General features: G+C 51.6%; 1 protein-coding gene across 8 annotated transcripts in view; it reads right to left on the bottom strand.

Moving 5' to 3' along the window:
• Window positions 1-58: 58 nt before the first annotated feature.
• kmt2ca (lysine (K)-specific methyltransferase 2Ca) overlaps window positions 59-25,320 on the bottom strand; it is a 56,238-nt gene continuing 30,976 nt past the window's right edge. For 5 of the 8 annotated variants that reach the window (XM_039617198.1, XM_039617199.1, XM_031760429.2 and 2 more), the window contains 40 exons: window positions 25,126-25,239; window positions 22,246-23,634; window positions 21,904-22,170; window positions 21,435-21,808; window positions 21,174-21,349; window positions 20,639-21,091; window positions 20,161-20,513; window positions 19,959-20,070; window positions 19,447-19,851; window positions 19,236-19,347; window positions 19,080-19,146; window positions 18,932-18,995; window positions 18,075-18,307; window positions 17,492-17,911; window positions 17,022-17,129; window positions 14,340-15,260; window positions 13,675-13,935; window positions 13,392-13,592; window positions 13,151-13,312; window positions 11,616-11,751; window positions 11,348-11,471; window positions 11,086-11,261; window positions 10,894-11,006; window positions 10,676-10,813; window positions 10,542-10,587; window positions 10,354-10,469; window positions 10,180-10,278; window positions 9,717-9,929; window positions 9,509-9,636; window positions 7,442-7,637; window positions 7,146-7,355; window positions 6,687-7,066; window positions 6,262-6,374; window positions 5,976-6,112; window positions 5,775-5,902; window positions 5,412-5,613; window positions 5,201-5,317; window positions 4,915-4,988; window positions 1,105-1,213; window positions 59-1,034 (listed from right to left, as the gene is read on the bottom strand). In XM_039617198.1, coding sequence (XP_039473132.1) covers window positions 942-1,034; window positions 1,105-1,213; window positions 4,915-4,988; window positions 5,201-5,317; window positions 5,412-5,613; window positions 5,775-5,902; window positions 5,976-6,112; window positions 6,262-6,374; window positions 6,687-7,066; window positions 7,146-7,355; window positions 7,442-7,637; window positions 9,509-9,636; window positions 9,717-9,929; window positions 10,180-10,278; window positions 10,354-10,469; window positions 10,542-10,587; window positions 10,676-10,813; window positions 10,894-11,006; window positions 11,086-11,261; window positions 11,348-11,471; window positions 11,616-11,751; window positions 13,151-13,312; window positions 13,392-13,592; window positions 13,675-13,935; window positions 14,340-15,260; window positions 17,022-17,129; window positions 17,492-17,911; window positions 18,075-18,307; window positions 18,932-18,995; window positions 19,080-19,146; window positions 19,236-19,347; window positions 19,447-19,851; window positions 19,959-20,070; window positions 20,161-20,513; window positions 20,639-21,091; window positions 21,174-21,349; window positions 21,435-21,808; window positions 21,904-22,170; window positions 22,246-23,634; window positions 25,126-25,239 — 9,240 coding nt within the window. In that variant the 3' untranslated portion in view covers window positions 59-941. The remainder of the gene's footprint in view (window positions 1,035-1,104; window positions 1,214-4,914; window positions 4,989-5,200; window positions 5,318-5,411; window positions 5,614-5,774; window positions 5,903-5,975; window positions 6,113-6,261; window positions 6,375-6,686; window positions 7,067-7,145; window positions 7,356-7,441; window positions 7,638-9,508; window positions 9,637-9,716; window positions 9,930-10,179; window positions 10,279-10,353; window positions 10,470-10,541; window positions 10,588-10,675; window positions 10,814-10,893; window positions 11,007-11,085; window positions 11,262-11,347; window positions 11,472-11,615; window positions 11,752-13,150; window positions 13,313-13,391; window positions 13,593-13,674; window positions 13,936-14,339; window positions 15,261-17,021; window positions 17,130-17,491; window positions 17,912-18,074; window positions 18,308-18,931; window positions 18,996-19,079; window positions 19,147-19,235; window positions 19,348-19,446; window positions 19,852-19,958; window positions 20,071-20,160; window positions 20,514-20,638; window positions 21,092-21,173; window positions 21,350-21,434; window positions 21,809-21,903; window positions 22,171-22,245; window positions 23,635-25,125; window positions 25,240-25,320) is intronic. The other 3 variants (XM_039617200.1, XM_039617201.1, XM_039617202.1) reach the window with 3 other exon arrangements.

Genomic DNA, 25,320 nt, shown 5'->3' with positions numbered 1-25,320 from the left:
CACGCCAAGTGACTGTTGCTATGCACACAGAATAGAATAGAATAGAATGAGGCGAGAGCAACATGTAAAATATTTTATTTTCTGTAAATGATTCTAAATCAGAGTCACCATATTTCCCAAAAACAAACATCTTCATCGTCACGGTTACGTCCAGTAATAATAAAAAAGGCTTTGTTGACGTCTCTGTACACTTCAGCAAAGTCTCCTATGTACACGGCAGGGGGACTCTGCGCCTGAAGGCTGCGGTGACGCCTGCCCGACTCGCTTCACAGTCCGTCCAATAGGGACGTGGCACCGGGTGGGCAACACAAATTGTACTTGAAACGCTGCAGCTGATCGGCGGCGGCGAGGATGGTGGAGGGCTTCTTAAACTCTGTGTGCGATTCTCTCATCTATGGTACACGTATTTACACAATGCCGGACCTCGAACGCACCGCACGTTTAGAAAATAGCTTCATTGAGTAATAAATACAAAAAAACTCTTATTTTACAGGAAATTAACAAATGGAAGTGGGCGGGGCCGGAGTGGGGTGAGCGGGGCCGGGGAATAAAGTCTGTATTTTTGTTGTTTTTGTGTTTTAGTGCAAGTTAAAGACGACACATTCTCTGATCTCACATTTACATCTGTGCTCATTTTTACACACAATATACACAGAGGACCAGCCTCTTTAAGCCCCGCCCACTCTCTGACACAGCCACGCCCTCAGACACAAGCTTCTGACCCCACCCACACGCATATATAACCCCCACCCTGACCTGTTATCCCCATCATCAATATTATTATCATTACCTCTGTGATTAAAGCAATCAACTTTCATTATTATCACTGTGTTGATATGAAGTTAAGCTCCGCCCACAGGGGAGGCGACTAACAGAGAGCGAGCTGCCTGTGTGTGTGTGTGTGTGTGTGTGTGTATGTGTGTGTGTGCGTTCTCGTGTGCTCAGTTCATCCATTTGCGGCAGTTGACGGCTCCGCAGTGACACGGGATCTTATGCTGATCGTCCTCCAGGTCAAACTTGTAGTCGTAGCACAGCTGGAGGGGGAGGGGCAATAATCAGTAACCACACGCTCTGAGGTGCTGACTGATGGAGGGCGGGCCTTACCTCTTCTCCTCTCTGGATGCGTCTGCAGGAGCTGATGATGATCTTGTTCTCCTTCTCCACAGTCACCACCTCAGTGATGCAGTTGGGAGCACATGAGTGGTTGATGTACCTGCCAATCACAGACCGAGGTGGGTCATTCACAGGTCAACAGACCAATCAACACACTATTAAAACTTCCTGCCCCCTGCTGGGATCTTTCATCAGGTTTTCACTTTGAACTCTCAGAGTTGATCAGAACTCGGCTGGTTTGGATAATTATATCAGGTGATTTCCACTGCAAATATGAATCAGTTAAATTCAGAGGGGGAGTAAAAACACTGGAGCTGAGCAGTGATGTCATCACGTCACGCCTCAGTGGTTTGTGTCCTGGAGCGAGGAGACTTTCAGGTGCGTTTTCCCAACTCAGGGTCTGCACGCTTGAAGTACGCATTTTAAGTGGGATTACGTCACCGCCACGCGACGACGGCTGTCCCAATTCGAAGTGTACTTCGAATGCATACTCCAAATGCGCTGTCGATTTCCCCAAATATCAAGCGTGGTCCGGTGCACGCTTCGTGGTCCCATATATCCCACAATTCATAGCGTGGCGGTGGGTGTGGATAATTTTGCCGCAAAATACGGCAGAAGGGAGCAACCGAAGAGTGAACTGTCAAAAGTAAGTACTGAATATGATGTCACTTATTTATGTGCGAATGTTTAATAACGAAGAACATTAAAACATTACTGTTGGCCACATGTCGGCAAAGTTGGGAGAAAGTACTCAGGGCCTTCAAGTTACACACTATGAAAGGCAGCAACAAGTTTAATATTCAGAAACCTAAAGTATGTATCAGCAGCAGAATGGAGCTAAAAATAAATGTTTGTTTCAGTTCTATGAAGCTTTGAGTACAAGCCGGATTCCAAAAAAGTTGGGACACTAAACAAATTGTGAATAAAAACTGAATGCAATGATGTGGAGATGGCAAATGTCAATATTCCATTCAGAATAGAACGTAGGTGACAGATCAAAAGTTTAATCCGAGAAAATGTATCAGTTTAAAGGAAAAATATGTTGATTCAAAATTTCACGGTGTCAACAAATCCCAAAAAAGTTGGGACAAGTAGCAATAAGAGGCTGGAAAAAGTAAATTTGAGCATAACGAAGAGCTGGAAGACCCATTAACACTAATTAGGTTAACTGGCAACATGACTGGGTATAAAAAGATCTTCTCAGAGTGGCAGTGTCTCTCAGAAGCCAAGATGGGTAGAGGATCACCAATTCCCACAATGTTGCGCAGAAAGATAGTGGAGCAATATCAGAAAGGTGTTACCCAGCGAAAAATTGCAAAGACTTTGCAGTTATCATCATCAACTGTGCATAAAATCATCCAAAGATTCAGAGAATCTGGAACAATCTCTGTGCGTAAGGGTCAAGGGCGTAAACCCATACTGGATGCCGTGATCTCCGGGCCCTTAAACGACACTGCACCACAAACAGGAATGCTACTGTAAAGGAAATCACAGAATGGGCTCAGGAATACTTCCAGAAACCATTGTCAGTGAACACAATCCACCGTGCCATCCGCCGTTGCCAGCTGAAACTCTACAGTGCAAAGAAGAAGCCATTTCTAAGCAAGATCCACAAGCTCAGGCGTTTTCACTGGGCCAGGGATCATGTAAAATGGAGTGTGGCAAAATGGAAGACTGTTCTGTGGTCAGACGAGTCACGATTCGAAGTTCTTTTCGGAAATGTGGGACGCCATGTCATCCGGACCAAAGAGGACAAGGACAACCCAAGTTGTTATCAACGCTCAGTTCAGAAGCCTGCGTCTCTGATGGTATGGGGTTGCATGAGTGCGTGTGGCATGGGCAGCTTGCATGTCTGGAAAGGCACCATCAATGCAGAAAAATATATTCAGGTTCTAGAACAACATATGCTCCCATCCAGACGTCATCTCTTTCAGGGAAGACCCTGCATTTTTCAACAAGATAATGCCAGACCACATTCTGCATCAATCACAACATCATGGCTGCGTAGGAGAAGGATCCGGGTACTGAAATGGCCAGTCTGCAGTCCAGATCTTTCACCTATAGAGAACATTTGGCGCATCATAAAGAGGAAGGTGCGACAAAGAAGGCCCAAGACGATTGAACAGTTAGAGGCCTGTATTGGACACGAATGGGAGAGCATTCCTATTTCTAAACTTGAGAAACTGGTCTCCTCGGTCCCCAGACGTCTGTTGAGTGTTGTAAGAAGGGGAGATGCCACACAGTGGTGACAATGGCCTTGTCCCAACTTTTTTGGGATTTGTTGACACCCTGACATTTTGAATCACGATATTTTTCCCTTAAGATGATAAATTTTCTCAGTTTCAACTTTTGTTCCGTGATTTACGTTCTATTCTGAATAAAATATTGACATTTGCCATCTCCACATCATTGCATTCAGTTTTTATTCACAATTTGTTTAGTGTCCCAACTTTTTTGGAATCCGGTTTGTATTTGGATTAGTAGCACTGCTGTGTTTGTTGCATCATATTGCTGTAATTGTTTATATGCTTTATATATTCTGAGGTAAGTTGATCTATAGTGTTACATCATATTCTATAAGGATGTTATGTGTTTGTATACTTTCTGCCCAGTTTGACCCATTTAGCAGAAGTCAGCCTGTTTAAGGCTCTGATATCTATTCTGTATGACTTAAAGTAGTTATGACATGGTCTGATTTTCTCACCCGATAAAGGAATATTTCATATATCAGTCTGGTCTTCATTCTATCAGAAACAGGTATCACAGCTCGTACATTTTCTTTTTACACATATATATAAGCATTGAGCCAAATGTAATAATGCCAACATATTAAACGAACAATATTTGTCTCTTATATATAATACATCTGTATATACACTGTCAGAGATACTTGTCTTTGAGTGAAGATTTAAGGTGATAGGAAATATAAATAACTGCTACTTGCATCTTTGACCCAGAGTTCAAGCTCACTGCTGTTATATATATATATATATATATATATATACACATTCACATTCACACACACACATATATATAGATATCTCATAATAATGATTTTAGTCTCATGAACAACATTAGCTAATTGTTATTTACTAACTAATCTTAAATGACTGTTCAGTACAGAAATGAAGCCCAACAATCATGTTTTACAGTCCTGTGGTCTCAACTAATCAAAGTGATGTCATGACAAAAATGAATGAACAACAAAACATTTTTTCTCCTTCATTTCTGTCACACAAAGCTGTATGTAACGTTTCTCGCAGTTAGTATCATGGTTGCTAGGCAACCTGAGCAGCACGACGAAGGCTAGACCGTCCCATTTCACAAGCCTCTCACTTCCACACTTCTCGTACTTATAGTACGCACCGTACGTAGTACGCGTAGCGCGCGTACTTCAAGCGTGAAGCGTCCCTGAATTGGGACACAGCCGATGAGTGCTCAGAGTGAGGGCGGGGCTGTGGAAAGGTCGCACCTGTGAGCACGAGCTGAAAGGAAAGTTTCCTCTGAGGAGTGTCTGAGCGCTCACTGACAGGTGAGGAGCTCAAACTGAGCTGCTGCTCCCCCACATCTTTAAACACCTGATGCGTCGCAGGTGAGGTGTCCAACTGGGCAGAGACCCCAGGTGGACACACACACTTCTTTAAGATGGCCTCTTACTACATCTGACCATCAGGACTGTTTGATCACCACCTTGCTGAAACAGCAGAGGGCGCTCACCTGAGCGTCTGCACAGGAAGGGCTCACCGGGTCAGGTGTGTGCAGGTCTGAGATCAGCACTGAACCGGTCTGAGCTGGACTCACCTGGCGGGTCCTCCGGTGATGGTGGCGTCGATCACGTAGTCGTTATCGATCCGGAACATGTACACGCCGCGATTCTGCACACAGACACAGAACACGAATGAGAGCCACGACCCTCTGAGGACGCGGGACGTGCAGGCCCCACCCCTTTCACACTGATGTCACTGACTGTTTATGTTTGTGTGATAAGTGAACAAATCAGACGACAGCTTTCAGTCGACATGACTCGGATCTGAACGTCAGAACTCGCAGACCTGTGTGTGTGTGTGTGTGTGTGTGTGTGTGTTACCTGTGACTCGTACAGCCTCTCCTTGCGATTGGCTACTTCACTCCTGATGATGGTGCCGATGTACTCGATGACCATGGTGCACTTCTCGATGTCTCTGGCAGCGTACAGACCGAGACCCTGCAAACACACACACACACACACACACACACAAAGTCAGCTTCCTGTCCTGCGTTGGCGGTCAGGTGTTTGGGCTGTGCTGCAGGTGACCCACCTGGATGCGGGAGCGTGCCAGGTACACGTTGCTCTTCCACTCAGCCTTCATGCGGCGGTACTGCGAGGACTTGGAGTGGCGTCCCTGGTGAGCGCCGGCCACGGACTCGCCCGGAGACAGAGAGATGACGCCGGGGACGAGGCCCACGATGGAGCCCACCGAGCCCTGACACCTGGGAGCGATGCTGGTCAGCAGGTAGGGTCTGAGGGGGGGAGAGGAGGGCGTCAGGCCTGAGCAGATCTCTGTCCCAGCCACACTGATGATGTCACAACACAACGCAGAGCAGGTGCACTTTGCCCAAACCGCCCGCCACTTCCATCAGCAGCTGGACAGGAAGTGACATCATCGCTTCAGAGCACATACCTTTTGGCCTGACAGGCTTTGGGTTCGGAGCGGGCGGAGCCTGACGGGTTAAAGGCCAGAGGCCACTCCATGAGGGGGTTCCTGCCGTAACGAAAGGTGTAACGCTCACAGGCCTCCACGCCAGGTAACTGAAACACACACAGAGAGCAGGTGAGTCTGGGTTCCTGTTTGAAGGGGTGTGTGGGTGTGCTCTGGACGTACAGACTCGATGATCCGGGTCACCGCAGACGTGGTCAGACCAAACAGATCTTCTCCTTTCAGGTAAACTGGGAACAGCTTCAGAGTCCCACTGGAGGTCCTCATCTGGGAGACGGGATCCAGGATCTGATCCCACACAGCTGGGCGCGCGCGCGCACACACACACACACACGCACACACACACACACACACACACACACACACACACAGAGTTTGGTTCATCGCCGTGTTCCTGAGGAGCAGCAGTGCTGCTGATGACAGTCGGTGCAGACACACAGTTGATGGTTACCTTTGGGTGTGGGTCCGGTCAGAATGAGGTCATCGTGTCCTTTCTCCACCACCTTTACCTTGAACAGCGGCTGCCCCTCCTCCTCCTCGATGTAGCACATGTACTTACAGCGTCTGTGGAGCACGAGCAGAGAGCCATCAGAATCACTGCTGATGTCTACCTGTGATCAGACCAATCACTGCAGAGGGAGCTAAACACCCTCTCATACTGCGGTTCATAATCCGACGCCTCCATCACTACCCCGTTTCAGACGGCCTTCTTCCTGTTACAACCTTTCACAGTAAAAGCTCCTAACATAAACATTTTCCTGCAGATATAAAGTTTGTCTTCCACCAAAGAAAAGTGGGCAGTGTGACGTAGCACAGCGGTGGGCGTGGCTACCGCACACTGATTCTGATTGATAATCTGCACGCTGCTGCTCTTACCTGTTGCTGTGGCGCATGCTCCAGTAGATACGGTTGGCATGGTAACCGACAGGGAAGATGGCCGTCTCGTTGTGGAAGGTTCTCATCTGCTGTGGGAGGAGCCTGCCGACGGCGCGGAACAGCAGGTTGCCGACCCTGAAGGTGTGCTGCCTCTCGCCGCGCTGCACCACGGCTGCGATCTGGCGCGCCTCGTCCCGCTGCACGAACACTCGGCGAAACACCGCGAAGCACCGCAGCTCTGAGTCGTACGGGTCAGAGGCCGCCACAGCCGCCGGGTCAGGGGCGGAGCCAGGAGTGGAGGAGGGTGAGCCGCCACAGGACCTGTCCCCGCTGAGAGGAACCATCCTGGGTTTATGGAGGTGGCAGAGCATGGTTTTATCCTGCAGGACAGAGGAGGAGCAGGGTGAGGAGGAGTGCACGGTGGGCGTGACCTCAGGTGTAACTTGGCCTCGCACTTACCTTGAAGAAGGTGCACTGGGCCTGCAGGGCACAGGTGAAGTGGTAGGTGTTGGTGCAGCGGAGGCGGTTGCAGCCGCTCGTGGCGCCGGTCTGCTGGCAGTGAGCACAGCGTACAGTCAGTCCTCGCCTCAAAGCCAGCTCCACGTTGATGAGCGCGCCCGCCTGAGTCTCGTACACCTCGCTGGACCACAGGGCGCAGTTAAGGTGCACCTGGAACACAACCACATGGACGACAGGTGAATGGGCCGCTCCGCGCCGCCTCCGGAGACTCACAGAGCAGAGACCGGCGCACTCACCCACAGATCCAGGTCCAGGTTCAGGAGCCTGGCTGGTCCGTCTGTCTGGCCATCGCCCTGCTGGTGACAGAAGCAGCACCTCCGCTGGTCTCTGGGTAACGTGTCTGGACGAAGACACGCCCCCAGGTTCTTCAACAGCTCATCCACTTCCTCCTCTGTTGGCAAGGCAACCGCCTCATTAGAGATGCAAGTACCCCTGCGTGAAAAAGACACAAAGATTACTGATCACACAACGTCTAGGTCTGATGACCCGTGCAGGGCTCTAGACTAACTTTTTGCCAAGTTAGGCGCACTCAAATTTTTCACCGCAGTTTTACATGTGCACTTTTTTTGGGGGGGGGGAATTGCAGTCCATACAGACAATATTCATTTCTAAATTATTAACTAACAATCTTGTGCTTAAAGTGCTTTGTCAATATTGTAGAAAATGTTAAACTTAATCATCGTCTCGGCTCCTCTGACGACCTGTTTGCTGCTGCCTGCTGCTGAAAGGCAGTGGGGAGAGGGGACACTTGGGCAGTGCATTTATTGCAGCAGAAAGTGTGTTTTCTGGATACACTGCTGTTTTTTCAGCATGCAAAGATTGATGGCACCGTGTCAGAGCTGGCTATGAATTTCAGACGGATCAGGCCTTAACTTAACACAAAAATTGTCAATAGTTCTTTTCATCTTTTCTTATTACCCACAGCTACATCCACTTCTGTGGGGCCTAGGCTGCTCACTAGGGCTGGGCATCATCACTGATTTCTATAATCCATTTGATTCAGGTTCTCAAAGTCCTGATTTGATTCAATTTAGGCTCAGACAGTCAGAAATATTATAATTCTGATCATTTATCAGCACTGATACATGTGAGACTTCATCAGAATTGTGAACATCACAGCAGATGCCTTTGTGTCAAAGTAACTGAGAATAAAACACAGAAAAACATGAAGGAGATTTTCCTGGTCTGGATTTTTATAGCAGATAACCTTAAAAATATTCTGCAATATTCTGCAATTTTGCATAATTTTAAGAAGTTTAAATTTCTTCAGTATTGAACAGCAGAAATTAGGCTTTCTTGTCCGAGGTCATTTACGTGAAAAAAAGAAAAAGAAAAGAAAAAGACAGCGGCCCACAGCGCTGTAAACAACGGTAGACTGGTGGGTAATAAGCCAATGAATAATGCAGAAAACAGAGATTTGAGACGGGAAACTGTTCTTGAAGTACAGAGAGAGAGAGAGAGAGAGAGAGAGAGAGAGAGAGAGCTGTGCATGAAGTGTGATTTTATCGTGGTGGAAGCAAAACAGCAAAAGTCAGAGGGAATTCATGACGATATTGATCACATGTGAAGCGTAGTTTGCTGCTTCTTTTGCTGCTGGCTCGGCGAATTTTGGTTGGAGAGACAAAACCTGCAGCTCAGAATCAGCACAAAAAGACGTAAACACAGCGCGGACCCGACGCATCAGAATCACTGAGCTCCATCAGCGTGTCCGTGTTCGGGCCGTGGGGTGAGAAAGCCGAGAAAGACAAAGCTGATTCTGATGCGTCGGGTCTGTGTTTACGTCTTTGTGTGGAATCCGTGTACCTGCTCTCATTTACTGTTTGGTGGTTGTTGAAATAGTTTTGTGAGCTTTAATCTGAGAATCTGGCGTTTCTGGCAAAACACATTTATATTTAAAAGTCAATTCAGGATTTAATGAATCGATATCGCCTTATTCAAGCTACTCACCTCCCTCTTCCAACTGCACTTTCAACTGGACCACGGCCAGAGAGGTCCCGCCCCTGACTATTTCTGATTGGTTTAGTCCACGATAGGGGCATAATGTGTGTCTGTTGTTGACCAGACGGAGAGTTGCAGAGATTTTTTTTTTTTTTTTTTTTGGTTACCCGAACAGTTGGTCACACAGGTGCGACCAAATATTTTTTTTAGTCGCACCATTGAAAAATTCACACTCTAGAGCCCTGCCCATGGCTGACGGCGGCGTGGTGCCACGTGCACTCGCACATGCCGTTATCCTCAAACACAGTGGCCCCCACAGGCGCTGAACACCAGTAGGTGAGGTTCAAATGAGGTCCCTAACATACCTGCTCAGTGTGATGTTAACACTCCAGCGTCGCCAGCGGGAACTCTTCATCCTCTTTCCGTGGCGCGATGACAGTGAGTCCTCCCCACCTGGGACCGCCCGGGGGCGGGGCTTCAACTTTACCTTCACCTGTAAGCCGGTCAAATAGTCAGTCTTCAAATCAATGACCCGACTCAGTACAATGTTAGTTCACAGGTAACCACACCCACCTTGAGGCTGTCCATGCGAGGCCTGGTCTCCATGGTAATGGCAGAGGCAGATGGGAAGAAGAGAGGTGGGGAGGAGGAGGATGTCGGGGGAGGTGAGGAGGGAGCACGGGGGAGGGAGTGGACGGCAATGGAGGACATGTTGTTGGTGTACTGGTGCTGCACCCTGGTGGAAGGGGGGCACTCGGAGCCCGAGAGCAGGACAGGGACTGCAGACTGACAGAGGCACAGAGTCACAGCGGTGCATTGTGGGAAATCTACCTGAACTCCTGACCCCAGACTAAACTGTACCAGGGGAACAACCAAAGAAGAAGAAAACAAGAAAACACGCCCCCACCCCCCACAGCAGCCAATCGTAACAACTACCACTATAATTGTATCTAAACCATCGTCTGTGCCTAATCTCAGCGCCAAACACATCAGCCAAATGAAGGCTGTGACTCCTGCAGTGTGGGCGGGGCCTCACCTTGGTGCCTGCAGACCTGGTCTGGAGGTCGCTGGTGTAGAGGGTGGAGCAGTTGGGGCTGCAGAAGAGCAGGCTGGAGCCGGGTCCGGACTGACCCTCCTGTAACACACACACAGAGGGTGACTTCCTGTCCACTGTCAGGTCACTCTGACCGTCTCCTCTGAGGCGTCTAACCTGTTTGAGCTCCCTGACAATGCGGACTCCGTTTCCCAGCAACACCTTGCAGTAGCTGCAGCACTGAGGCCTGGTGGTGGCAGCGCCGCCCTGCTGGCTGAAGTCCATTCTGACACCTGCAGACACACAGATATGAACAGACGCACAGGTGCGTGGGTGCGTGAGTGTGTGTGAGTGTGTGTGCAGACCTGTGTTTCCTGTGGCGGCAGCTCTCTGTTTTGTGGTGGTTGAACCCTGTAAACACATCAAACAGCTGTCAGTCACCTGGAGACTCTCAGCACAGACAGTGATGAAACAATGCCGTGGGGTGCAGCATTCTCACCTGCGTCAGCGGCACCTGCACGCTCGCCAGCAGGGCCAGAGAGCTCTGCTCGGGACCGGATGCTCGGCTCAGCTGGTAGTTCACAGGGACGGGAACCTGCAGCAGCTCCGCCACCGCCGCCATCACTCCTGGAACGTTCTGGAAACACAGGGTCACAGCGATGATGACCAGGGGGAGGGGCTACTGATACATCAACATTAATAGAAAGAAATGTTTACCTGGGCTGCAGTGGGGTTCAGGGTTATTGCTATGGTAACCAGGTCTGTGTTCGAGCAGGAAGGAAGTCCCTGATGGTTTATCTCCGTCTTCACTTCCTGTTTGACTGCAGAGCCTACACACAGGTGAGCAACAGGTGAGCATCAGTCGGAACAGTCAGGAGACATCTTCCAGTCATGCTGTGGCTGACTCACCTTTCCCCCAAGCACAGGGGATCATGGGTAGTGTAGGCGACGGGCAGGGTGAGGGAGGCTCCAGCTTGATGAAGGACAGGTCGGGGTACCGGCTGACCTCTATGTCCGCCACGCTCTCCGGGGACGACGATGGAACGTAGCTGTCAGGTTCATCTCGCTCTGACGAGTCCTGGACCCTGAGGATGAGAAATCACGAAAAAGAGTCAGCGCGACTCAAGATGACAACGAGGCATTTGGCACACCTCTGAGGGGCGGGGCTTACCTGAGCTCCTCCTGGTTGTTGTGGGGTGGGGTTGGGAGGGAGGCAGGCACATCTACTGTTTTGGAGGGATGGTTTAAACTGAGAAGCTCCTCCCCTTTCAGCTTCAGAACCGACACACCTTTCACTGAGGTACAAACAGGAGGAACAGATCAGCTGTTGCTCTCGTGCAGCTGTCAGGTGTCCACATACTTACAGCCACACTGTCACGTCTGCACAGGCTAACCTGTGCCTGTCAGACAAAGCAGTGCGTGAAATAAGCCTCTCTCACCGTCCTGCTCGCCAAGCTCCTTCCTGGTCAGCTCCTCCGTCGTGGCGAAGCCGTTCACCAGTTTCTGCCTGGCAACAGGAGGCGGCGTCGGGGGCAGGGAGGCCGGAGGCGTGGGGGGGTTACTGAGGTTGTTCTGCTGGAAGAGCAGACAGGAAGTGATGTGAGCAAACTCAAACAGCAGTACTACACCATTACTGAAGTATTACTGCAGTACCCGTGCAGTGGTACCTTGTAGAGATGGCACGATACCACTTTTTTATGTCCGATACCGATATCATAAATTTGGATATCTGCCGATACCGATATGAATCCGATATAGTGTGTTTTTTAATCAATAAAACTGTTTTTTTAATATCTTGCTGCTTTTTGTATAAGTTCATACTCAAGTTTAAATAAACAACAACACTAAAACTATTCTGTTATACCTGTATGTAAAAAATACACTGCACCCAAAATATTTCATAGTTCAGCAACACTGATCAATCTAATAAACTTAAACCTGCTCCATCCTCCCTATTCTGGTATTTTAAAGAGTACTTAGCAGAAATATTAAACAACCTAATTAATAGGGTTGCAAACTCCCAGCAAAAGAAAAATAGGGAACCACCCCCCACCCTCCACCTCATGATGCTTAATCGACGTAATCAACTTTAATTTGATGCAGTGTGAAAAAAAATCCACAGAAATAAATTATTTTTCAAGAATAATTAAATGGATTCAACATCTTTCTTCTACAGAATTGCAGACTGCACAGATGGTACCTTCCCAAAGGACAAAGTACTATAGCTTACTAGGGTATATTAGACTTAACAGTTACTATATACAGTAATGGACTTCTAAACATTTTACATCAGATTAAAACTTTGGGTGTAAGATTCAGATAATTATTTATTAAAAGCTCGACATTTTAAATAAGAATAAGAAAGAAAAGTATGTCTTTGTGCCCCCTTTTCCCTGTTCATGCCCTATCGGCCGCCCTGGCTGCACTTTGCTAGATCCGCCCCTGCACAGTTACCAGCCGTCAGCTACGTAGAAAAGGATCCTGGTGTAGAAAGTAATATTAAATACATTCTAACAACAGCTTATCAAGCTTAAACGTGCTGCTGTTGTTCAGCCGCTGGTTTCCTCTTTCATGATTGAAGTAGCAACAAGAGAAGGAGAGAGAGAGAGAGAGAGAGAGGCAGTCGCTCCATATATCGGTTGTTAAACTTAACGTGGGAATGCTTTACAAACATTCAGAGATGAACTTACACACTTGCTTTACTTCTCTCTGGGATAACTTCCTCGGAGATGAAATGCTGGTTTGGTAGCGAGGCTACAAATACACACAGCCGCTCTAACACATGATGCACACTGCTCCGACGTGCTACGGTTATGAGCCGAGTTACGCCGTGTCGCAAGTTTTGTGAGGTGCTTTTTTGATATTTAATGGATCTGATTACATTTTTTATTTCCCTCCGATATCCGATCCAGTAATTTACGTCAGTATCGGACCGATACCGATACGTAATATCGGATCGGTCCATCTCTAGTACCTTGTATATGAGCTGGGAGTAGTAGTCAGTGACTCCATCCAGGCAGGCATTGCCGAAGGATCCGCTCAGCCTGGAGTCTCGGCCCAGAGAGGAGCTGCCGAAGGGGGGGAACAGACCGAGATCCACCCCTAGGACCGGCTCCATGAGGGGCAGCACTGCCAGCTGTGGATGGAGGTGAGAGGTTTAAACTTTCAGACACATCTACTTCCTGCTCAGTAAACAGGAGGAGGCGGGGCTCTACCTGTCTGAGGTGTGTCACCACCGGGTCAGAGGAGGGAGAGGTGGAGCGGGATTGGAGTGCCTTCTCCTCCTCCTCCTTCTTCTTCCTTTTGTACTTGGGAGGAGCTCGGTCTTTGTCGGGCCGGGCGGATCTCTTGCAGCGTTGCGTCTTCTTCCTGCCGAAGGTGTCCAGCAGCTCTGAGGCGGGACCGTCCGTCGCCACCTGGAGGAGGAGCACGTGATCAGCTTTTTCAACTAAAAGGGTCACATGACATTCCATTTGTCTGCCCTGGCCAGCTCCTCACCATGTTGCCATGGGAACCAGGCACATCTTCCTCTTCAGATCGACAGCCATCGCTGGACAGCTGTCGTCGGGCGATGGGCGGAGCTTGAGTGATGGGCAATGGTGTATTGGCAGGGGAGGTCTTGTCCCTTAGCAGGTGTCTGAGCAGCTCCTTCCCTGCGTCGCCTCCCTGATGAGGAGAGGTGGGGGAGAATGGCTCAGCCCCGCCCTCCTCCATCTTCACCACACCAGCTCCACAGGCTCTGCCCTCCTCACGCTCCTCCTGCAGAGAGACCCAGGAAAGTGACTGCTACGGCAGTACACACACCAATGCAGTACTGCTGCAGTACACACAATACCATAGTTCATCCACTATCACAGTATTACTAGGGCAGGGATAGTTCAGTAGGGGTAGAGCGGTCACCCCATGATCGGAAGGTCGGGGGTTCGAATCCACTTAACGGCTACCCTGAGGTACCCCTGAGCAAGGTACCGTCCCTAAACACTGCTCCGCGGTGCGCCTGCTTAGTGGCTGCCCACTAAGTGAAGGAGTCAAATACAGAGAGAGCATTGATCCCCGTGGGGAAATTAAAGTATACATTATTATTATTACTACTACTACAGTATCACAGGATTACTACAGTACCACTGCAGTAAAAGTGGGATGAAGTGTGAAAACAACCACACCTTGACCTCCAGCCGAGCTGCAGACAGGGGCCCTCTCTGGCACTCTGAGCCCAGCCCGGCTCTCTGCTGGGCTGCAGAGATGATGGACAGCTGCCTCTCCAGCTCTGATGATGGGGCCAGACCAGAGAGGGAGGAGCTCTGAGGGAAAGACAGCTCTGATTGGTCCATGCTGCCAAAGGTGGGTGTGGAGCACGCCGTGTCAGAGACAGCAGGGGTGGGAGGGGCAGTGAGGTCATCAGATTGCGAGGACAGTGGCGTCCTGGCCCCCCCTCCTCCTGTGGCTTCCTCCCCGTCCTTCTTCCTACTCCTCTTCTTATTCGGTTTATCATCCGGGATGACGTCAGAATACAGCTGGATGAGGGAGGCGGGGCCACCAGAGGAGGAGCAGGGGAAGGAAGTGGCCAGAGGGGTGGAGGGGGAGGAAGAGGAGGAGTCGTGTCCGAATAGATGTCCCTGCCCTGCTGGATGGGAGGAGGGCATTCCTGCTGCTCCTACCCCAGCTGGGTGTGCCTGCCCCGGGGCTGAGGGTCCTGTGAGGCCGGGGAGCCTCGGCCTGGTCAGGAGGCTGGAAGGAGCCACGTTCATGGGGGGTTCACCTGTTGGAACAGGGGACGCTCCAGGGAGCAGAAGCCTTGCTGTGAAGCCCTGGCGGAGGCCCGCCTGCAGGGGAAAGGGCGCTTCCACCTGGCTCTGGTGCTGAGGTCGAGGCCTGGAGGTCTGGGGAGACTGGAGGAAGTCCTGGGGCAGCTCGGCGCTGAAAAAGGGCATCTGAGACAGACCGTCCACTCCGGGGGCAGGACCCGGCCCTGCTGTCGGTCCCACCTGAGGGCCCAACTTAGTTGCGGCAGGAGGCACGGAGGCCCCCAGGAGGCTCTGCTGCTCCAGCTCCAGTCTCTGCTGCAGGACACGGTGACGCTCCACCTGGAAGCACATCAACAGAATTCATGACCAGGAGGAGGCTGCAGACACCTCTGACCTTTAACCCCTGACAACCACGCTTTATTCATACACACAACCACGACATACTCATGTGGTTTAATCTGTTCTCGTGGATGTAACCAGGCCTCCAGACTCTTTTCCCTCTCACCCTAACCCACATTTCTAATACTGACCAACAACTCTGCTGGAGCAGTAGTCTTTGAAACAGACTCCCTGCTGCCCTCTTTGTCTACCATTCAACCATCTTCAAGTTTGACTCTCCCCCGAGAATCGGATGTACCAATAATGATTCAATCTGTCTGTCAGCTCCACCCTCTTCCCACTGTCCTCGTTAAAGGCCGTCATACCTCATTGGTCCCCCCATTATTATCACTATTATTCAGTCTTCCCTCAGTACTGGACTTGTTCCATCATTATTGAAACCTGCCTCCGTTACTCCCATTCTCAAAAAGCCTGGTACAGACAAATTTATTTAGATATCCGACCTTCTCTTTGTTTCTAAAACTCTTGAGAAAGCTATCTCCTCTCAGCTTCACACACGTCTCAGTAACAACAATAATTCTCTATGAACAATTCCAGTCTGGTTTCCGTCCACTTCACAGGAAACAACTTATAAAAATGACCAATGGCCTCCTGATGGCAGCTGACTGCAGTTTCCTCGCCATCCTCATCCTTCTCGAGCTGAGCCTTTGATTTCCCACAGCATCCTCTTGAAAGACTGTCCTCCCTGCCTGCTTCACCTCACATCTCTCAGTTCATTCAACTTAAAGCTCACTCTTTAAGTTCATTTCCTGTTTCTGCCGGTGTTCCCCAGGGTTCAGTGTTGGGGCCTCTGTTATTCACCACTTACGTGCTTCCACATAAAAATTAGCTTTCACTGTTACACAGCTGACACTCAGCTGTATATTCCTTCCAAACCCAATCTCACCCTTCCACCCATGCCCCTCTCTCCATTGAGGTTAAATCATGGCTCTCCTCCAACTGTCTCACACTCAGTAGTAACAAAACTGAAGCTTGTCAGCACAGGTTACAGGTTTTCCATTATTACTGACAACTCCTCGACGACCCCCCCCCCCCCTTCCCTCAGGGTAACAGTCTGGGTGTCCTCCTCCACAGCACTTTGTCGTTCCTCCTGGTCTGCATACTTAGACTTCTTCCTTTCCTCGCCCCACATGCTGCTGCTATCCTTGTCATTTCTCAGATACTGTAATTCTGATTTCTCGCAATCATAACTCGCACAGCCTCCAGAAAGCACATCACCCTGTTCTTCATCAGCTCCACTGCCTGAAGATGCTCGAGTCTCCTTCACTTTCACAGGTATCCATAACCTGGCCTGGTCGTCACCTCATTGCTCCCGTCTCACCACTAAGAGGAACAGAGCTTTCAGCTGCTTTGCTCCCCAACTTTGGGATTCACTTCCTCCTGACATCAGCAATACCGTCTCTCTTCCCTTATTAGAGTCTAAACCCATCTGCTTAAACTGGTTTACTCTTTAACACCGACTCCGGTCTAATGCTCTCAGTGTGTTTTAGGAAGCACACTGCACTCCGTCTCACTCATCTTTACGTTTAACTCTTCGTGGTTCTTAACCAGGACGTGCTCCAGGTGTGAGAGCATGAACGTCTTCCTGTTGTGGTTAAACAGAACGTGTGGTGTCAGAGGAGACGTGCTTTATGAGGAGGAGCTCTGCTGACTGAGGCCTGACCCAGCTCGCTCTGCTCCTCCTCCTCCGTGATGTTTTACCTCCTGCATGAGCTGAACCCGCTGCCTCTCCTGCTGCTCCCTCAGCCTCTCCCTCCTCTCCCTCTCCTGGAAACCCTCGCTGAACGGGTTGTTGTCGTCAAACTTGACCTGCAGAGGAGGCGGAGTCAGAGGGGTTAACCAGCGCCCAGGAACCGCCTTTACTTTTGTTTTAGAGTGTAAGCTCACATGAACCAGTGTTACTGCAGGGTTCCTCCAGCTGTTAAAAAGCCCCACCCACCCTCATTCGCTTCCCTAATACAGATGTTCAGACATACAGAAAAGATGAACTGACAAATCCAGATGTTGACCGCCGTTAGACTGAACTTCCTGTGGGGTCTCCTGTGCTGACGAAGGTATGAGGGCTCAAACATAGGGAGATAATCCCCCCTCCCCATCTACTGATTTACGATGCAAGTCTGGTTCTGGATCAGGTCTAGATCATAGTGGTGTGCAGCAGCCATGTTTGTTACCTGAGGGGCGGGGCCAGCTCCGTCCACTGTGGCTCCATTGGGACCTCCAGCGGGGCCCCGGGAGGCGGCAGTAAAGCCTGCCGTCTGAGCTGCAAGGCCCGGCACCATGGCAGAGGGCGCCTGAGTGTGTGGGGGTACTTGGGGGGTGTTGGGTAGGCCGGCAGGGAGTTGAAGGGGTAGATGAGGCGGCATCCTCTGCCCCATCACCCCTGGAGCCCCACCCCCTGGAGTCCAGGCGGGAGGTACGTTTGGGAGATGGGCCGGTGCGGGGCCGCCCGGGTGGGGTTGCAGGGGCACGATGGGCTGTGAGAGCAGCTTCTGAGGGAGGGAGGGTGCCGGTTGCTGCTGTAGACCCCTCTGAGGATGTTTTGTCCGGTAGTCCTCGATGAGCTCTGCATGGTCCTTCTGCTGCTTCCGGATCTGAACACAGACAAGAAGCACTCACTGTGGATCAATCCGCCACTGAAAATAGTCGCTTACAGATTTCACTGCCTCAATAGCTGCCCCCGGCCGGCCTCTACCTTGAGTTCACAGTCTGATCTGATAATCTGGATTTATTCTGCACTGGGATCAGCTGCGTTACCTGCTCTAGCTGTTTCTGGACCACTCCCTGCTGCTCGCTGATGTAGCGTAGCTGGGCGGCGTCCTCCTCTGCGAAGACACGGCCCGCCTTCTTGGCAGTTCTCTGTTTGGCTGACAGAGCCTTCTTGGTCTTGCGGTGGGCAGCGATCTGATCCTCCAGGAGGCGCTGCTGCATCTGCAGGAGCTGCTGTGTCTCTCCGAGCCAGTCCTCGTACTGCGGCCGCTTGGGCTCATCTGGGAAAAGAAGGACTCAGAGTTTAGTGATGAGGACAAGAAGGAATCTGACCTCGCTCACATGTGGCTGAGAAGAAACAGCAGCATGCGATCAAAGTTTCTCTTTGATCGCATGCTGCTGTTTCTGCTGTCTGCACAGGCTCCAGAAAGAACTGAACTTTGAACGTTTACACGTTGTAAACGAGTGCCTGATCTTTCTCCTCTGTGCCTGAGGAAGATCCTCTTCATCGTGTTGGTTGTGTTTTAGTTAGAGATTAGAAAGTGTGGATCTGAAGGTTATTATAGGACATTTAAACTGAATTGGCACATTTCTACTCTGAGCACCCAAAGCACTTTATACAACTTGCCTCATTCATCGTTCCTACAAGCACACGTTTCTACCTAACATTCAAGAACAACTCGGGGTTAGGGTTAGGCTCTGCTCTCTCTACTCAGCTACAGCCACCCAGGTAAAACACACGTTCAGTCACTCCAGTCATTTTTAATGGAACCAAACAGAAACCAGTTGGTCTCCTTCAGATTCTATGTGACTGTATAAGGCTCTCACCGGGCTTTGTGTTAGAACCACTGCTCTGCATGTACAATAACCTGTTCATGCTGCTCTGATTGGTTTCTGATACTCACTGCTGAACCCGGGGCCAAAGCTTGGGGGGGTGGGTCGCACCAGCTGAGGGTTCACCTTCCCCTCCTGACACAGAGAAAGACCGCAGACATGTTAGAGAAAAGCTCTGTCCTGTGTGTTCAGTTACTGTGTCCGAGTCCTTCAACATACCTGTCCTACCAGGTGTGGAGGCTGAGGGGGGACCTCAGGACCCGGGGCTCCTGGAGGCTGCTGGAACCTGACGCAGACACAGACAAAGACTTCAAATAAAGCTGGGAGAGGGAACGTTCACAGAGAACACTGAAGTCAGAGGTCAGAAGGTCATACCTGTTGATGACCATGGGATTCAGACCCAGGTTTCCCTGAGACATCACTTTGTTTATGCCTTTCAAAGCCACCATCTTTGCCTTCATAATGGGGTCGGTAATGGAGTCAAAGTCTGCAGGACAAAACAAGAACACATGAGTTCAGAAGGTGCTTCATGAGAACAACAGTCCAATGGTGCTTCAGGGGGGAGTTTCAGAGGTTCTGGACTTACCCACACCAGGGAACGCAGAGTCTGTGGTGGAGCGTTGTCTGATCAGGGCCTGCATCTGTTTCTGTTGCTGCTGCTCCTGGCGCTCTTGGTCCAGGAGGTCCTGCAGAAGAAGCGGCTGCTCCTCCAGAAGCAGAGGCCTTTGTTTATTTTGGTTCTGGACCTGGGTCTGAGCAAAGGTACCCTGGGTCTGGCTCTGCGTGGAGGTCCCCATATGTGGAGATTGGGTCTGAGTGGTGAGGAGGTGAGGAGGCTGGAGAGGCAGCGGGTGAGGCGGGCCTTGCGGGTCCTGAGCAGGCAGACTGGTGTGAGGAGACACTGAGACAGCCTGAGGGTGAGGGGTGAGTTGAGGCGAGGATGAGGGGGGCCCAAAAGGCCTCTGCTGCTGCTGGAAGACAGGCTGTTGTCCTGGGAGAGGAAGAGCAACCAGAAACAGTTCTTCATTTCAAATCTGCTGATTAGATCAATGATTGGTCAATAACACGAGGGGGCAGCTCAGGCTCGTGTTTGTTTACCTGTGGTCACAGGGGGCTGAACTCTGGATACCATGCCCATGGATGGTACCTGCTCCTGGGGCTGGAGGGATGACAAGGGCCCTGAAACAGAACCAGAGTCCTCCAGCTTTTCCTGGAGGCAGTGGTGGGTTATTTATTATGTTCTCCTTATTGAACTGATTATTGCTTAATATTTATTATTGATAAATTGAAAATGTCCCACCTTGATGTGATGGACAGAGGAAACCTCAAGTCCTAGAGCTCCCAGGGGTTTGCTGGTGGCGATGACCCCAGGTGGAGCCACCTCTGTCTTGCTGTCGTCCCTCACTTCCTGTTTGATCTGTCCGACCAGGTGGGAGCTGCTGTCAGTCTTTCTAGAACCACCAACTCCATCCTTCCTCTCTCCGCTCTCCTTCTCCTCTGCTGGTTCTCCCAGATCCAGCTCCTCGTTGAACATGTCCTTCTTGTCCTCCAGGTTGAGCTCAGGGTCGGCATAGGCGATCAGGTCAAACTTCCCCGACAGCAGGAAGTCATCGAGATGGAGGTCATTGGGACCCAGGTCCAGGTCTTCTTTACCTGAAACACAGTTAGAGGAGAAGTCAGTCAAGGTGAAGAAGTATCGATAACTTGCTTCAGATCAGGTGTAATTTCTGGATTTAGCGAAGGTGAAATAAACTGGACCCGGACTCGAACGCTCATACCATCTTCAGGGTCGAGGTTTAGGTTCAGATCAACCAGATCCTTCACTTCTACATCCTCCAGGTCCTTCACAGCCGAGTCCTCCCCTTCCAGGTGCTCCTCGATTCCATCGGCTCCCGAGAGTGCCGGCTCGCCGGGCTGAGTCAGAGCCGCTGTGTGGCCAAGGTGCTGCTGCTGAGGACCCTGCTGGTTCAGCTGCTCCACGGCACCCGCTGTGATCATCTGCTGAGCCATCAGCGTCTCACCCATCCTGGTCCCAGGACCAGATCTGATGGCAGGTGGGTGGGGGTCTCTGGGGTGCAGGAGAGGGGCCTCGGGTTCCGTGGCTGAAGGAAGAGAGAAGGGCAGCCTCAGGCGGTTCTCTGGAGTGCGATGTCGAAGCTCAATGTAGGGCTGTCCCATGATGCTGTGCTGCTGGATAGAGAGGGAGCGAGGGAGGAAGGGCTGGGGGACACCTGAGGGGAAAGAATTTTTTTATCAATCAAGTTCATTTTCAACATTTTTGATTCATCCACCAATCAGAGGAGTTGTGGTGACCTTGCATCATGTGCGGGTGAGGGTTTGGAGTCCCGTGGGGACGGATGGCGGTGAAGTCCCCGGGCACTGGCCTCCTCATCTGAACGGGAACCTCCACAGCACCGAGCCCAGAGGCAGGCGTTGATCCTAGGGGTGCACGCAGGAAAGTCTCATGGAGGCCAGCTGGAGCTCCAAACCTGTAGAGGGGAGCAAGTGTAAGTCACAAACACACAAAAAGTAAAAGCCATCAGATCTCAACCAGGACTCTTCTGCTCCTCTCACCTCAATCCTGGTCCTCGGACACCCAGCTCTCTGGGGAGGCTCTGTCTGGGGAAAGAAGCCTCGATGGGCGCGAAACCCCTCTGCTGCTCTCTTGGGAACACTCCAGGGAACCTCAGGGCTGGAGCCCCGGCAGACCGTATTGTACCAGGATACGGGGGCGGAGGGCGCCCAAATGGGTCTGTCTGGACAGGAGAAGTGGTGGAGTTGGAGCTGGAGGAGTCTTCCTGGGACCAGCTGTTAGAACCAGCGGAGGATCCTGTTGGAGCAGCGGGGGGTGCAGCAAGTCCAGGAGCCGGTTCCTGCAGACCCTTCTCCTGCCGTAACGTGCTCTTCTGCTGTTGCTGCCTCAGGATGAGCTCCCGAAGCCGCTGACGCTGCAGAGAAAACAGGAGGACAGATGAACTCGCTAAACACATGAGAACCAGCAACACTCAACCAGACAAACATGGACTTAAAACACCTGTCTCACCTGTCTCAGCTTCTCCCCTGAGTCACCAAGCTGAGGCATCACGCTCATTGGCCCGTCTAAAGGAGATATTTCAGTGGTTGCCATCTTGTCAGTTTGTGATAGGCCTGGTGTCATGTGACCCTGCTCAAATGGATCATGACCTGGAGTGTGACTGGCCAAAGCAGAGAAGCCGCTCTCTTCTGACATCCCAGGGTGCTTTGAGGTGTGGCTGCTGGGGGTTCTGGGAAATGAGTCCTGCTGTTGCTGTCTTCCTGGTGACTGCTGTAACTGACCAGAGAAAAGATGAGTAGAAGAAGACACGACTCTGTGACAGAAAATAGAGGACGTGGGCTGTGATGTTACCTGGTGGGGCGTTGGGGTGAAGGTCCCTGGGTCTCCTGGAGCCAGAGGGGATGAAACGGAAGCTGCAGGCTGCGCAGCTAAGCTCTCGACTGGGGTTTGGCTGAATGGCTCGTGGGCCTTCTGGGGTCGCGGTGTAGAGGGCTGCTGGGCGTAGGGATCCAGCGAGGGTCGCGGTGTACCTGTGGGCTGTGCGTAGGGGTCGCCGGTCCGCTGACTTCCTGGTGATCGGGGGAAGCGGTCAGTGACAGCTGGACGGGGTGTGCCCGGGTTGGAGGCGTAGGGATCGAGGGTTGGGTGAGAGGGGGAGGGACGGCAGCTCATGGACTGCTGGTTGTACTGGTCCGGTCTCAGTGCAGGGGGTGTGGTGAGGTATGTGGGGTCAGAGTGGGGGCGCGGCGTGCCAGGGGTCTGAGGGTTGGTGTAGGGATCCGGAGAGGGCCGGGAGGTCCTGGGTGACTGCTGGGTGAAGGGGTCAGAGATCTGCTGAGCGTAATCTGGTCTGGGCGTGCCTGGCGCTTGGGCGTAGGGGCTGCGGTGGGGGGAGCCCAGACCTGACAGTGGACTGGAGGGGAAGGGAGGCTCCTGTGATGGAGGGGGGGCAAAACCTGGGTCTGTAAGCCTGGACAGGTCCCTCCTCCCTCCTCCACCAAATGCCTCCTGCTGAGGGGGCATGGGGGCCTTAAACACAACACCCTGGACCAGTTGACGACTGCATGATTCGGGCGCAGGGACTCGCACGTTCGTCCTCTGGTAGACTTCAGCCACTCGGATGCCGGCATGTCTGACTGAAGGGTCGGGGGTGGGGTTACCTGGTTGTGGCCCGAGGCTTCTGGAGACGTCAGGTGTTTTGGAGTCGGGGGATGGAGCAGGAGAGCCTACGACATCATGGGCTGGGGAGGTGCTAAGGGAGCTGTGATGCTGCTGCTGGGAGGCTGCGGGGCCTCCAGGCTGGGAAGAGGAGGGCCGAGGAGTGCCTATAACCTTATTGTAGGGATCCCAGGGTGAGGAAGGGCGGGAGGAGGGGGGAGAGAACATCTGGGGGGAAGATGGTGGCTGGTAAAGGGGAGAGGTGGGATGTGGGGATTGAGGGAGCGAGGAAAAGCCAGAAGGGGGTGGTGCTTGAGGCCGGAGGAAGACGTCGTCCGCCGGTCCAGAACTTCCCTGCAGGAGGTGCTGCCTGGGCTGACCCTCCCTGAGACCTGGGTGGAGCTGAGGGGAGGCGCTTCCTCCTGGGGGCACGGGGCTGTAGCTGCCGGTTTCAGGCGACTGGGGGCCCGAGAGGCGCTGGCTGGCCAGGAGCTGCTGCTGCTGCCGCTGCTCGTTCTTCACCTGCTCCAGCTTCTGGGTGGCCTCCATCTTGGCGAGCTGCTTGCTCTTCTGACGCATTTGCTGAGAGAGAAAAACAGAAGGGACAGGCGGGGAGACAGGCGGACACAGAGCGACAGGCGTGAGGACGACAGGTGGAGCTCAAATACGTCAACATGGCGGCTAACGCTAGCTGACCCTCTCTTTAGAAACACCGCGACCACATGTGGGCGGTGTCAGGTATTATGAGTTTACAGGTGTGTAAATCCTGATTGGGCTGGTTTTCAGTGTGTTACACACTTAAACACCACCAGAGGGCAGTGTCTGCAAGAGCAGCAGTGACTGTGGGCTTTAGCCCTGCAGGTACACGAAGGCCCGCAGACTGAAGGCCATCACACAGTCTCTTCTTTCCTCTGGGACAGGTCCTAAAATGGATCATACTAACCGGACTAACGTAACGCCTGGCTTCAAGTAGAAAACAAGTGACTAAATATAAGATTATAGTAGCTCCAACTGTAACTGACTGAAACACGAAGGGTAAAGTTTGCTGTGTTTTTACCAACCAATGTCTGGTGGCTGTAAGTAACCCCTGACTACAGGCGGTGGTTTCCACCTGTCATCAGCCGTCACTGAACAAACAGAACCATCTGTGAAGTACAAACAGGCCAAACCAGCAGAGACTTTGCATAGACGCCAGAAACACTGAGGTCTGACAGGCACAGCTACGCTGAACGACTGTGAGATATAACACCAGGCGTTACAAAAGGGGAAACCCTACAGAGAACAAAGCTGTAAATATGTCTGATTAAGATGGGAGTGTATGGGGACTGCCTCACTGCTGCCTCTGCTGGACGTTTTTGAGGCTCCAGTTTGTTCTGACTTTCAGAATAAAATCCCAGGAGTCACGTCCCCATAACTCTTCCAACCCTTAAACATGATTTAACCATAAAGCCGAGTGAAAAAAGCAGCTGTGTGTGGAAACACACTTTAATAGCGTAAGTGTGGAGCAGGTCTGGACCCGAGGTCTCCTCCCTCACATGCATGGATGGAGGAGGCCGGACAGAGTGTGTTTGTGTGGAGGTGCTGTAAGGGGGGAGTCTGGAGGAAGCAGAGCAGAAGTTTCCTGAGCCGTTCTCAGCAGACATTCAGAGCCAGGCGCACCCCTTCAGAATAAAAGCAGTCAGCTCGCAGGCAGACTCAGGCCGCGGCCTCCGGCTCTGGGCCAGCACAGACTTGAGACTTTGAGTCAGATCAGAGCTGACCCCTCCTCTTCCTCCCTCCCTCCTTCAAATTTAAGCCGTCCTTTGGCCCAGAGAGGAGGACGAGGCTGAGGCCGGGTCCACAGCTCTGAAACCCTTGCTCAGCTCCGGGCCTTGAGCTCCGTCACTCTTTATTTAAACTGTTGAAGTTTGATGGCGGCTCTGACTGACGCCCCATTGGCTCGTTTAAAGGCCAATTGACGAGTTTCTGACGGTTTGTGGAGCTCCACAGTGAATCCTGAGGTGAGGTCAGAGGGTTTCAGAGGCTCGTGGATCCAGGAAGTCTGCCTCCGACAGGTTGGCCTTGAGGTCTTACCGGAGCTGCTACGGATGCCTGGCAGGGACAATCTGTATCTGTTGGAGATTTTTTGCTTTGGGGGGGGATTTCCTGCCTCTTCTTACTGGCTCCCCCTCTGTCTTTAACCCCTCCCTTTTCAATGAAATCAGAGACGTTAGTGTGAGGGAGGGCGGCTCAGCGGGCATGCACATCACAGCATCATCTTCATCACAA

This window comes from Oreochromis aureus, linkage group 9 (genome assembly GCF_013358895.1).
Source record: "Oreochromis aureus strain Israel breed Guangdong linkage group 9, ZZ_aureus, whole genome shotgun sequence".
In the NCBI taxonomy this organism is placed as follows: Eukaryota; Metazoa; Chordata; class Actinopteri; order Cichliformes; family Cichlidae; genus Oreochromis; species Oreochromis aureus.
Note: the sequence above shows the minus strand (reverse complement) of the source record. Positions and strands in the feature narration are given on the sequence as shown.